Here is a 14,546-nt window from a genome sequence, read left to right as displayed (position 1 = left end):
GCTTCATTAGTTAACATGTTAATTCATTATTACCAAACTGACAATGAAAAATATGTATAAAGCATTAATTATTCTTAGTTAATGTTAATTTCTTAGTTACTGTTGGATAACATTACTAAAATCAAAAGAACTTATTTAATGGCCCTGAGATTAAACTAACAATGATCAATTGTATTTCTTAACTAACATTAACAAAAAATAGTACTTTCTGTTACAAATGTAGCTATTGCTCAATCTTAGTTAATGCATTAAATAATGAGACCTTACTGTAAAGTGTTACCTTCATGAAGCAGTGTTTTGAAATCATCCATCATTATATATTCTTGAAATAATGTCGTTATTTAGTTTTTTTGGCACACAAAAAGTACCACTGTAGTCACGAACTGTTTTAAATATACTTTTAGTAGCTTTCTGGGCATTGAAAATCTAAGTTAACTTGCTCTTAATGGAGGCCTCACTGAGCCATTGGATTTCATGAAAAATATCTTAATTTGTGTTCTGAAGATGAACGAAGGTCTTTTGGAACGACATGAGTGTGAGTATGAAAAGGAAAAACCTGCTATTTTACTACATTGATGTTTGTAAACGAACCTTAATTTCTTTGTATTTTTCAAATGTTTCAATTTAGGTTTGGTGAAAGTGGAAGTGAAAGAGGAAAGAGAAGATCTGATGGAAGTGGAGGAGAAACATCAGCATCAGAAAGATCATGACATCCTTGGAGAAGAATCAGTGAGTTGCAGCATTCAAAAAACAGAAGTCAAAAAGCCTTTCAGCTGCTCTCAGTGTGAAAAGAGTTTCCAACATAAAGGAAGCCTTAAGAAGCACATGTTAATTCATACTGGAGTAAGGCCTTTCAGCTGCTCTCAGTGTGGAAGGGGTTTCATACGTAAAAGCAGCCTTAGGGATCACATGATGATTCATGCTGCAATAAAGCCTTTCAGCTGCTCTCATTGTGGAAAGAGTTTTACATTAAAAAAAAACCTTAATAAACATTTAATAATTCACAGTTCAGTAAAGCCTTTCAGCTGCTTTCATTGTGAAAAAACTTTCACACAAAAAAGCAGCCTTAAGGATCACATTATAATTCATGCTAAAATAAAGCCTTTCAGCTGCTCTCAGTGTGGAAACACTTTCACACTTAAAAAAAGCCTTGAGAAGCACATGATGATTCATTCCGGAATAAAGCCTTTCAGCTGCTCTCAGTGTGGAAAAACTTTCACACTTAAAAGTAGCCTTGAAAGCCACATGATGATTCATACGGGAATAAAGCCTTTCAGCTGCTCTCAGTGTGGAAAGAGTTTCACGCGTAAAACACTCCTCAATGAACATTTAGTAACTCACAGTTCAGTAAAGCCTTTCAGCTGCTCTCAGTGTGGAAAAACTTTCACACGTAAAGATAGCCTTAAGGTTCACATGATGATTCATACCGGAATAAAGCCTTTCAGCTGCTCTCAGTGTGGAAAGAGTTTCGCACTAAAAAGAAGCCTTAAGAAGCACATGTTAATTCATGCTAAAATAAAGCCTTTCATCTGCTCTCAGTGTGGAAAGAGTTTCACACAACAAGGAAGCCTTGAAAGGCACATATTAATTCATACCGGAATAAAGCCTTTCAGCTGCTCTCAGTGTGGAAAGAGTTTCACACAACAAGGAAGCCTTGAGAAGCACATGTTAATTCATGCTAGCATAAAGCCTTTCAGCTGCTCTCAGTGTGGAAAGAGTTTCACACGTGAAGGAAGCCATAAGAAGCACATATTAATTCATACCGGAATAAAGCCTTTCAGCTGCTCTCAGTGTGGAAAGAGTTTCACACGTAAAGGAAGCCTTGAGTCTCACATGTTAATTCATTCTGGAATAAAGCCTTTCAGCTGCTCTCAGTGTGGAAAGAGTTTCACCTGTAGAAGGGGAATTAATAGTCATATGAGCATTCACACTGAAGAGACGCCTTATGTGTGTCATGTGTGAGAAGAGGTTTGAGTGGAACAGTAAAAGTTTAGCTTTTCCTTCATGACTGAAGAGGCACCAGAAAGTTCATATAAAGTAAAAGTCTCATGTCTGTCCTGTTTGTTGACAGAGGTTTCTAGGGTTGACTCTTGTAATGACTGAGACAAATCAGACACAATTATTTGTTAGTTAACCAATAGTTTTAAGCTCACTCTGGGGTCTGGCTTACATCCCTCGAGAAGTTATCAGTTACAAGTTTTATTGCACCAAAGAATGCCGCATGTAGAGCAGAGAAGAGACACACAAAAACCTGCATCTTTCCTGCATTATCCACACATAACACAGACTCTCTTGCATTAATGTATAGACAGATATAAGTTCTATAAATGAACATGCACATTCCCAGGAAATGGTATCCATTATTACTGTTACTGTATTACAATCATTGTATTCACGTATGTATGAGTATGTTTTATGATACATTTAAGGTAACTTCAGTCATGCCATGTTTAGTGTCTATTAGTTCGTATTGAAAAGATTTAAATGCTTGTGTATGCGGTATGTCCATTCCTGTGCAACACATCAGTATTACAAGAATCTTTAATAGTTCTTACTCAAACTCAGCTTGTTAATCTTTCTTGGTCGTAAAAGCCCTGACAGGAGATACTGATACTGTATCTACGCAGAAGATACTGGCAAAAACTTCGGACTGAATCCTCAAGATTTCTCCTCAGATGGCAGATCCGATGCTCCTCAGCCTAAAGGCATCTTGCAAGTATTGTACATTTGAGCACTAAACAGCGATTTAGTATTGATTTGTAAAACTTACCTTTGTCAGCAAAGGTGTTTTATTACTGAGGAAACTGATGATTCTTTCCAGAATGTCTTTGACATTTTCCTATAGCTCTAGTAACAGTACCTCTTCTGGTTCAACCCTATCATTACTCATTCTGACCTACCTATGTGTGAGATCTTTGTGTATGTTATGTGTTTGTTTGTTAGTTTAGTTATGTGTTTTTGAGTTAGTTAATAAAGACTGTGCACAATACATGTTTGGTTCTGACTCCGTCTACTAATAAATTGCCTCTTAAGTGATTTAGATCCCGACTACGTGCTCTGAGTAGTATGGTACAATAAGAATGTTATTTTTCCATAACCTGGAAATGAACATTTCTTAGAATTAATAAACAATCAACACTGAGTGTTCACTGGACGAACAGGTTAATTGATTGTAATATTAATCTTAATGTAGCTACATCCAGTTAATCTGATTAATGGATTTACATATTCATAATTACTCATAATTAATAATAATAATGAGTTATGAAAAATTATGAATATTTCCCCTTTGAGTTAATTCACTACACTCTTTAACAAGGCATGAGAGTGTGAAAGTTTTATACCGTGACTATACGAAAAGCTTTACTAGTTTTGTATGTAATTTTTTTTATTTTTTTGCTGATATTTAGGAAACATGTTAAGTTTACAGTATGTAATGGAGACCAGCTGGTAGAGAGCTGTACAAGTAAACCTCAATCACCTGACTTCAAAAGGCAAATTAGCGACTGATTTTAGAGACTCTGAAAAGAATGCCACAGATGGTTATTCTACATTTTAATGCATGTTCAATGTCTGAATGTCTGTTTTTGTTTTGGTTTGTGTGATTCCGCCCCTGGTTTGCCAGTTGGCAGAAAACACAGCAATGGAAGCCAGCAAACCAAATTATTTCATAATACAGTGTTTTTAGTCATTTTCACAGATCTGTATGAACTGGGATTGTTTTGACAACATTGTCATCTGTACATGAAACTCAAAAAACCAAAGGAAAATGTTAAAAAAACTGTCGTTTAAATAATTTACTGTATACATACAAATGTGCATATATTCTTTCTCTGTGTACTATAGTATTGACTTGTCCCAGTAAACTTCTCCCAAGAACTACAACTGACTTCCAGCTTTTGATAAAATCGACTAAAGATAAAAGTACATCCTCAGCTGAGATCTTTTGAGAGATTTAATGTTTTTTGCTGTTTTTTTTAAAACAACAACAACAACATGATTCTAACAAACAATTCTAAAAAAAAAAAAAAAAAAAAAAAAGCTGAAAACACAACAGGTTTTCCATTATACAAATAAATAAACTGCTTTACCATTTTCTTTCAAATGCCCTGTAATATGTGTGTTGCCCATCAAGTGAGGGCGCTAACAGTTAAGACTCCACTGGAGAGCGGAGCCAAATAAAGTTCAGATGTTATTGATATGGATAGCGTGCAGACTCGTTAATAACATGGTGTCAGAAGTGGGATGCCATGCCCTATCATGTGCTCCTTGCAGTTCCTTCTCCTGAATGTATTGCATACTGGGCACTTGTAAATCAGGTCAGTGATTTGCATCGACATGCCAGGCCAGAACATTGTCTCTTGCATATCTCATGTGTCTTCCTTTCTCTTCAGTGTTATTCTTTCATTTGAACTCTTAGGAAACGGCTAGCATGTTTTGAAGGATCTGAGATTCATCGTCTTCCCCTTCCCCTGTGTTTTTGCCTTGTATTGGCTCATTTTACAAATGCATACTTTCTGTAAGTATCTATTTTGCTTGAAGTTAAAATGTTTGTTGAAGGAGACAGAGTTGATTGACAGTCAAATGTTCCAGCGTTTCACATTATATATGACTAATGATGACTGTTTATTTCGTAGACTGTCTATAGTTGCATTCTAATATTATTATACAATGCTGCTTGGAAAAAAACTGCACATCCTCTCAACTCCAGTCCAGCAGGTGGCGGTAAGACACTTTTCTTTGACAAACGCCATTAAACCTCAGAGGAAGAAGATTAGTTTTCAGCGCGATCTCTGGTGTTTTGTTGTGGTAGCTGGGTTAATACAAACTGGTAGGAATGTGCTGTTGGTATTTTGAGAGATAAATAAATTTGAACCAGGTCATTAAATACCTGTAATATTCCATAATCTTGACTGTAGACTGAAGTCTTCAAGGAATCAGGGATATCTGGAGGAGTATCATCTGATCTGAGATCTGCTGCTGTGAAGATGGTGTTTGTTAAAGAGGAGAGTGAGGAGGACATGAGTGAACCAGAACCCTGGAGAATAAAACACGAGGAACAAGGAGGTTGGTGTTTATTCTTTATTCATATTTAATTTTTTGGTATATTAAACTAACTTAACAGTGTCCACTTATCCTTAAGTCTTAAATTCCTTTGTTAAAATAAGTCATTAACTCTCATTAACTATATATATATAAAATGTAAATATATAATATGTAAATGACCAGCATACACACCCAAATCAAGACTACTTAAAATGTTTCACACTGCAGATTATTATGAAATATTTAGCTCTAAGTTTGTCTGTAAACCTTTTTTGTGATAATTAAGACATAAAAGAGTTGCTTGGTATTGAATATAATAAAAGTGGTGCAAGATTAATTGAAAAGATTGATTTAAAAAAAAAAAACTGACTGTACCATTGTAAAATTTTTACTTAAAGCTGCAGTCTGTAACTTTTTTGGTTAAAAATGACCGAACAATACATTTTTGAGCAAATACATAACCAGCCAATGTTCAAAACGATCTCCTTACTTTAGCCCGATTCACAACAGTAAACTTGTAATTATGTTTTATAATAAAATCAGTACTGGTGCGTTTCCGCAGTAAATTCGAACATGTCGTTCGTCTTCGCATCATTTCATCACGTCTGTTTACGTGAAGAAGGAGTTCCAGTTATTAGGCTATATCATGTGAAGGCGATCATTTATAGCCTTTTCTCACAGCAGCTGGAATAAGTAAATTTATCATTTTGATAGTGGATTGTAATCCAGAAATGTCTTAATAACAATCATCAGTGACAACTGGATGACACCCGTAGTCAAAAGTAAAAAAGAAATCTACAGTTAACGCTAATACACACTAAATACACAGTCACGCAATGCATGTGTTCTTAACATTAAGAGCAACTAAACTTAGATTTTCAATGCACAGAAAGCTACTAAAGACATCTAAAACAGTCATGTGACTACAGTGGTTCAACCTTAATGTTATGATGCAACAAGAACACTTTTTGTGTGCGCCAAAAAAACAAAATAATTCAAATCAGTGGTTCGGAGTTTGTATCAAATAGACTTGTGCCGATATTCAGTAATGTGATATATCACGATAATGAATATGCACAATATTGTTATTGTGGGCACTTCAAAATACCTTAAATAATTTTATTACCAATTATTAAATTTTTTATAATGCAATTTAAAAATACTTTCCCCATCAACAGTATAAAATGCACAACACTGCTGTATGCTGCGACAAGAGGACACACGCTCAGATGTAAACATGCCCGAGAAGCACATGGCAAAACGAGTGAAGCAGACACGCTGAGGGCGCTGATGGAACAGCAGAAATGCAGCGGTTACCCTGGAAACCCGCAAACAAAACACTTAATTATTCTTAGTTAATGTTAATTTCTTAGTTACTGTTTAATAACAGAACTAAAATCAAAAGAACTTATTTAATGGAGCTGAGATAAAACTATGATCAGTTGTATTCCTTAACTAACATTAACAAAATAAATAGTACTTTCTGTTACAAATGTAGCTATTGCTCAATCTTAGTTAATGCATTAAATAATGAGACCTTATTGTAAAGTGTTGTCTTCATGAAGCAGTGTTTTGAAATCATCCATCATTAGATATTCTTGAAATAATGTCGTTATTTTGTTTTTACAAAAAGTATTCTCTTTTCATAACATTAGGGTTGAACCACTGTAGTCACATGAACTGTTTTAAATATACATTTAGTAGTTTTCTGGGCATTGAAAATCTAAGTTAACTTGCTCTTAATGGAGGCCTCACTGAGCCATTGGATTTCATGAAAAATATCTTAATTTGTGTTCTGAAGATGAACGAAGGTCTTTTGGAATGACATGAGGGTGAGTATGAAAAGGAAAAACCTGCCTATTTTAATACATTGATGTTTGTAAACGAACCATAATTTCTTTCTATTTTTCAAATGTCCTAGTTGGATTGATTTTAATGTTTTCAATTTAGGTTTGGTGAAAGTGAAAGAGGAAAGAGAAGATCTGATGGAAGTGGAGGAGAAACATCAGCATCAGAAAGATCATGACGTCCCTGGAGAAGAATCAGTGAGTTGCAGCATTGAAAAAACAGAAGTCAAAAAGCCTTTCAGCTGCTCTCAGTGTGAAAAAACTTTCACACGTAAAAGCAGCCTTAAGGATCACATGATGATTCATGCTAGAATAAGGTCTTTCAGCTGCTCTCAGTGTGGAAAGAGTTTCACACGTAAAGGAAGCCTTAAGAAGCACATGTTAATTCATACCGGAATAAAGGCTTTCGTCTGCTCTCAGTGTGGAAAGAGTTTCACACTTAAAACACTCCTTAATGAACATTTAGTAACTCACAGTTCAGTAAAGCCTTTTAGCTGCTCTCAGTGTGGAAACACTTTCACACGTAAAACAAGCCTTAAGAGGCACATGTTAATTCATACCGGAATAAAGCCTTTCCTCTGCTATCAGTGTGGAAAGAGTTTTACAATTAAAACCCTCCTTACTGAACATTTAGAAACTCACAGTTCAGTAAAGCCTTTCAGCTGCTCTCAGTGTGGAAAAACTTTCACATGTAAAGGAAGCCTTAAGAGGCACATGTTAATTCATACGGGAATAAAGCCTTTCAGCTGCTCTCAGTGTGGAAAGAGTTTCACTCATAAAACATACCTTAATGAACATTTAGTAACGCACAGTTCAGTAAAGCCTTTCAGCTGCTCTCAGTGTGGAAAATCTTTCACATATAAAGTAAGCCTTAAGAAGCACATGTTAACCCATACCGGAATAAAGTCTTTCAGCTGCTCTCAGTGTGGAAAGAGTTTCACACATAATGATAACCTTACAATTCACATGTTAATTCATACTGGAATAAAGGCTTTTGTCTGCTCTCAGTGTGGAAAGAGCTTCACACATAAAGTAAGCCTTAAGAGGCACATGTTAATTCATACCGGACTAAAAGCTTTCAGCTGTTCTCAGTGTGGAAAGAGTTTTACACATAAAACACACCTTAATGAACATTTAGTAACTCACAGTTCAGTAAAGCCTTTCAGCTGCTCTCAGTGTGGAAGCACTTTCACACGTAAAACAAGCCTTGATACTCACATTAGAATTCATACCGGAATAAAGCCTTTCGTCTGCTCTCAGTGTGGAAAGAGTTTCACCTGTAAAAGGGGAATTAACACTCACATGAGCATTCACACTGGAGAGACGCCTTATGTGTGTCATGTGTGAGAAGAGGTTTGAGTGGAACATTAAGACTGATTGATACTTCTGCGTCGAGTGTACGCCATAGCTACGGCATAGGCTGTACCACGCATAGCCTACGACGTAGCCTGATGTGCACCTCTTCAAAAATGTAACAACACGTCAATTCTACGTGGACCGCAAGCGCTGTGATTGGTCTGCTAGAACCACTCCCTTGGGTCAAAAAACTGGCACAGAGCACTCGTAGAAGACCGAGCACTTTCAACTTCCATAGGAATGAAAAAACACTGTTTCAGAGGACACATACAGTCAAGCTGCAGCAAAAGTCATTACCTATTTGCCGTTTCTTTATGTCTTCAATGACAATGTACATGAAGAGCTGCTTCTTCGGCTTTTGTTTTGATACTCAACATGACCGCAGACACTGCCTCCTAGTGGTCTGCGTGCACATCGACGCGGACAATGACGCAGAAGTATAAATGAAAACAGATGCATACCCTACGGTGCAAAGGCTCCAGCGTAGGTCCGACGCAGAAGAATAAATCAGCCTTTAGTCTCAATGCTCATCTGCACCGATCTCACTCTGTCGTAACGCCTTATAACTGTGATGACTGCAGTAAAAGAAAAGTTCACATAAAGTAAAAGCCTCATGTCTGTCCTGTTTGTTGAAAGAGATTTCTAGGGTTGACTCTTTAAAAAGGCATGAGCATGAGAGTGTGAACTTTTGTACTGCGCTTTAATAGTGTTGTATATCTCTTTTTTTTTTTTTTTTTTTTTTTTTTTTTTTTTTTGCTTATGTTTAGGAAACATTTTAAGTTCATGTAATGGAGACCATATATATACATGTATATATGCATATAAATGTAAATGACTAGCATCAAGCACCCAAATCAAGACTACTTGAAATGTTTCACACTGCAGGTCATTATGAAATATTATTCTAAGTTTGTATGTAAACCTCCTTTTTTATGGTTATTAAGACATAAAAAGGGTTGCTTGGTATTGCATATAATAAAAGTGGTGCAAGTGTGTACAAGATTAATTGAAAAGACTAATAAAAAAAAAAAATGACTCTACCATTGTAAAATTGTTGCAGTCCATAACTTTTTTTGGTTACAAATGACCCAAAATAAATTTTAAGTACATAAGTTATCATTTTGATGGTGGATTGTAATCCAGAAAGGTCTAAATAACAATCATCAGTGACAAATGGAGATTCACCTGTAGTCAGAAGTAAAAAAGAAATCTACAGGTAAAGCAAATACACACTAAAAACAGTCACGCAATGTTGATGTTCTTATTAACAAATTGAGAACCAAGTTCAACAATAATAATTTGCACAATTTGAAGTAATATGAGCTAAGCAATCGTTAAATTTAATCACTGTAGCAAATTAGCTCAAAATAAATATGAATAATTAATCATAACTAGTTATAATTAATTATAAATATTTGGATCAGTTCATAAAATTAATGTAATAAAATGAATATTTATGAGCATGAAACATGGACAACTTTACATGTGACATGAACAAGACTTTATTAACTAGACTAGGCAAGGCAATTTTATTTGTATAGCACATTTCATACACAATGGTAATTAAAAGTGCTTTACATAAAGAAGAAGAATAAAAATAGAACATAAGGAATAGAAATAACAGTAAAAACAGAATTTTGCTATCTGGATGGATGAGCTAGGAAGTCTTAGGGAGTTGATAAACAAACTGATAAACAAAGTTTCAATCTCCCCTTTTTGCCAAGACACCTCAAACTGCACCACACAGCCCTAATCCCCTTTCCGGAGATATCTTATCTATGCAATGCAGTTCAAATTTCCCCTTTGGAAATTTCCCCCTTTGGAAAGTGTCCTGACTGTAATCCAGAGATATCTTAACCATGCACCACAGCTCAAATTTCCCCATGGTTTGTACCAAATTTTAACCTAATCACAAATGCTTTCTTCCTAATTCTCCCAGCTCTTTCAACCAGACAGCAATATTTAAAATGCATTAAAAGTCAGAATAACAAGATGATACATGAAATATATAAAATCATTAAAAATGAAATAAAAACAGGAAAAGGAATTAAAAGAATAAAAAGATAATACGTATAAAATAAAATGCAAACAGTTCGGATATAGCACAGTGCTCAATCAGCAAATGCATAGATAAAAAGATGTGTTTTGAGTCTGGATTTGAATGTGGCTACTGTTGGAGCACACCTGATCTCTTCTGGAAGCTGGTTCCAGCGGCGGCTGGCGTAGAGCAGACTCTCCTTGCTTTGAGTGAACCCTTGGTATTTGTAAATGACTTGATCCTGATGATCTGAGTGATCTGTTAGGTTTATATTCTATGAGCATATCTGCAATGTATTGAGGTCCTAGGCCATTGAGTGATTTATAAACAAGTAACAGTACTTTAAAATCAATTCTAAATGCAACTGGAAGCCAGTGCAAGGACCTGAGGACTGGTGTGATGTGTTCATGTTTTCGGGTTCTGCTCAGAATCCTGGCAGCAGCGTTCTGTACAAGCTGCAGCTGTCTTATGGTCTTTTTTGGGAAGACCAGTGAGGAGCCCATCACAAGAATCCACCCTGCTGGTGATGAAAGCATGAACAAGTTTCTCTAAGTCTTGACTGGAGACAAAGCATCTAATTCTTGCAATATTTCTGAGATAATAATATGTTGATTTAGTTACTGTCTTTACATGGCTATTGAAACTCAGGTCTGACTCCAGAATCACACCAAGATTCTTGACTTGATTTTTAGTTGTTTGACCTCTAGAGTGAAGGTACATGTTCACTTTGAGAACTTCATCTTTGTTTCCAAACACAATTACTTCAGTTTTGTCTTTGTTTAACTGAAGGAAGTTTAGACACATCCAATTTTTTAATTTCATCAATGCACTGGCACAGGGAGTCAACGGGGCTGTAGTCGTTAGGTGAGAGGGCTAGGTAAATCTGGGTGTCATCTGCATAGCTGTGATATGCAATTTGGTTCTTTCTCATTATTTGGCTCAGTGGCAGCATATAAAGGTTGAACAGGAGGGGTGCGAGTATTGAACCTTGAGGGATGGATGTCATGGATGTCCACTCAGACTTATGGTCACCGATACTCACATAATAACCTCTCCCTTATAAGTATGACCTGAACCATTTAAGGACCATCCCAGAAAGCCCAACCCAGTTTTCCAGCCTGTCAAGAAGTAAGTTGTGATCGACAGTGTCAAACGCAGCACTGAGATTGAGAAGAACCAGCACTGATAATTTACCTGTATCTGTGTTTAGGCAAATATCATTTATTATCTTTATGAGTGCTGTCTCTGTGCTGTGATGCGGTCGGAAAACAGATTGAAAGTTGTCAAAATATCCATTCAAGCTTAAAGGTGCCATCGAACGTTTTTTTACAAGATGTAATATAAGTCTAAGGTGTCCCCTGAATGTGTCTGTGAAGTTTCAGCTCAAAATACCCCATAGATTTTTTTAAATCTCGTGCTCTCCGCCCACAGAGCTCACGCTCTCCTTAAACAGTGCCTAAACAAAGTTTACACAGCTAATATAACCCTCAAATGGATCTTTACAAAGTGTTAGTCATGCATGCGGCATGCATGCGTCGGATTATGTGAGTATTGTATACTGTTATATTGTTAACATTTGATTCGGAATTAATTTGAGGCTGTGCTCCGTGGCTAATGGTTAATGCTACACTGTTGGAGAGATTTATAAAGAATGAAGTTGTGTTTATGCATTATACAGACTGCAAGTGTTTAAAAATGAAAATAGCGACGGCTCTTGTCTCTGTGAATACAGTAAGAAACGATGGTAACTTTAACCACATTTAACAGTACATTAGCAACATGTTAACGAAACATTTAGAAAGACAATTTACAAATATCACTAAAAATATCATGATATCATGGATCATGTCAGTTATTATTGCTCCATCTGCCATTTTTCGCTAGTGTTCTTGCTTGCTTACCTAGTCTGATGATTCGGCCGTGCGCATCCAGACGTTAATGCTGCCTAGCCTTGTCTAATGCCTTTCATAATGTTGGGAACATGGGCTGGCATATGCAAATATTGGGGGTGTACACCCCGACTATTATGTAACAGTCAGTGTTATGTTGAGATTCGCCTGTTCTTCTGAGGTCTTTTAAACAAATGAGATTTATATAAGAAGGAGGAAACAATGGAGTTTGAGACTCAGTGTATGTCTTTTCCATGTACTGAACTCTTTTGTTTTTTAACTATGCCAAGATAAATTAAATTTTTCATTCAAGGGCACCTTTAAGAACTTGTTCAGCTGATTGAAAAAAACTTTTTCAGTGATCTTGCCTATGAAAGGAAGATTTGAGATTGGCCTGTGGTTGCTCAATATGGTGTTATCCAGTTTGCTCTTTTTCAGGAGGGGCTTAACAACTGCAGTTTTCAGGGATTTTGGAAAAGTCCTGGAGAGAAGTGAGGCATTTACCACTTCTAGGAGATCTGCTTCTAAACAGTTAAAAACGCTTTTGAAAAAAGATGTGGGAAGTGTGTCAAGGGCGCAGGTTGATGTTTCAAGGTGCTGTACTGTTTCCTCAGAAATGTTATCATCAATTGCTTCGAAAACAGACATAATAGCTGCTTTCTGAGGTTGTGATCTCACAACAGTGCAGCTCAAGGATGTGCTGATCGCCCTTCTGATATTATTAATTTTCTCAGAGAAGAAGGAAGCTGTAACGTAATGTAGGAGAAAGATGACAAGGTCGGCTTTGACTACTGGCTGCTTTTATTCAATTCAAAATAAAAGGTGTGCAGACAGGCACAAAACAGTCAAAAATCAACATCAAGTCACTCCAAATAAACACAACAGAAATCTAGGAATGTGGCAGCCAGTAGTCCTTCTCTCTCTCGCTCACTCCTGCTTCTCCTGGCGTTTTATACTCTCTCCACGCCAATTACTGCAACAAGAGACAGGTGTTTGTTATTTGCGCTTGATACACTCACTCACCGTGCCTCCTGCCTCTCTCTCCCACTGCAGACTTCGCTGAACCACGCCCCCCTTGCCACAGAAGCAAACTCACAGCATTTGCTGTCTGAGAGCATTTCACTGGGAATCTGACTTGGGGGGTTTGTTAGTCTCTCTACAGTAGCAAAAAGAGTGCGGGTGTTGTTTAAGTTTCTGTTTATAATATTTGAGAAGAAGGTCTGTCTAGCTTTGCCTAATTCCACATTGAAAGCATGAAGAATATCTTTATAGATGTTATAGTGGATCTTGAGTTTTGTCTTTTGCCACATGCACTCAGCTTTTTTGCACTGTCTTTTCATATTTTGCACTGCTGTTGAGTTTCTCCATGGTGCTTTTTGTCTGCCACTTTTCTTCCTAACTTTCACAGGAGCAATGTTATCAATAATGTTCTGTACTTTTGAGTTAAAAGAATCAAGGAGAAAATCAACAGCGTCTGCAGATATGCTTGGTGTTAAAGATATAGCCTTCATAAACAGTGCACTAGTATTCTCATTTAAGCATCGCTTTTTGACTGAGACAGATCTAGCTTCAACAGTTGGAGAGATCAATATATCAAAGAAAATACAGAAATGATCAGATAGCGCTACATCCCTAATGACAATGGATGAAATGTTTAGACCCTTACTAATAAATCAATCTAGAGTGTGTCCACGATTGTGTGTAGGTCCATGTACATGTTGAGTCAGATCAAAAGTATTCAAAACAGTTATGATTTCTTTTGCCATATTGGATTCTGCATTTTCTATGTGGATGTTAAAGTCCCCAGTAATAGCAAAACAGTCAAACTCAGAGGAAATTGCTGATAACAGTTCTGTAAAGTCGTCCAAAAAAGGCTGGAGATTATTTTGGAGGCCTGTAAATAACTATAAGTAGAATGCGAGGAGCACCTTTTAACACAATACCCAAGTATTCTAAAAACAAGTAATCACCAAATGACACTTGCTTGCATTGACAGACATCTTTAAATAGAGCAGCAACATCTCCACCTCTGCTAACAGCTCTGCAGACACTCATAAAAGTAAAGTTAGGAGGGGCTGATCATTTAGGATTGGTTAACTGCAACTGTCTTCAAGCCATGTTTCATTTAGAAGCATAAAATCTAGGTTGTTTGTGGTTATAAAGTCATTGACTAGAAGTGATTTATTTTTAAGTGAGCGGATGTTTAAAAGTGCTAACTTAACAGTCTTACTTTCTGTCCCTACAGTAATCTTAGTTTGACGTGTAATAGGCAGCAGATTAAATGGGTTTGCCAAACGGTCTGAGAAGGCCTTAGGCTTTCTATCACATAATAAAACAGAAATAGAGAAAGCTACAGGCACACTGGGTTCC

At 36.5% G+C, this 14,546-nt stretch overlaps 1 protein-coding gene across 3 annotated transcripts in view; it reads left to right on the top strand.

Annotated features, from left to right (window-relative positions):
• LOC137004118 (gastrula zinc finger protein XlCGF57.1-like) overlaps positions 1–8,895 on the top strand; it is a 12,140-nt gene extending 3,245 nt beyond the window's left edge. Inside the window, exons 2-6 of one of the 3 annotated variants that reach the window (XM_067364305.1) lie at positions 629–729; positions 2,593–4,519; positions 4,638–4,725; positions 4,920–5,067; positions 6,997–8,895. In XM_067364305.1, coding sequence (XP_067220406.1) covers positions 4,672–4,725; positions 4,920–5,067; positions 6,997–8,240 — 1,446 coding nt within the window. In that variant the 5' untranslated portion in view covers positions 629–729; positions 2,593–4,519; positions 4,638–4,671 and the 3' untranslated portion in view covers positions 8,241–8,895. Of the gene's footprint in view, positions 1–628; positions 730–2,592; positions 4,832–4,919; positions 5,068–6,996 lie in introns of all 3 variants that reach the window. The other 2 variants (XM_067364304.1, XM_067364306.1) reach the window with 2 other exon arrangements.
• Positions 8,896–14,546: the final 5,651 nt, after the last annotated feature.

The sequence above is a fragment of the Chanodichthys erythropterus genome, chromosome 17 (genome assembly GCF_024489055.1).
Source record: "Chanodichthys erythropterus isolate Z2021 chromosome 17, ASM2448905v1, whole genome shotgun sequence".
NCBI lineage: Eukaryota > Metazoa > Chordata > Actinopteri > Cypriniformes > Xenocyprididae > Chanodichthys > Chanodichthys erythropterus.
The sequence above is the reverse complement of the archived record's forward strand: the minus strand, read 5'-3'. Positions and strand labels throughout refer to the sequence as shown.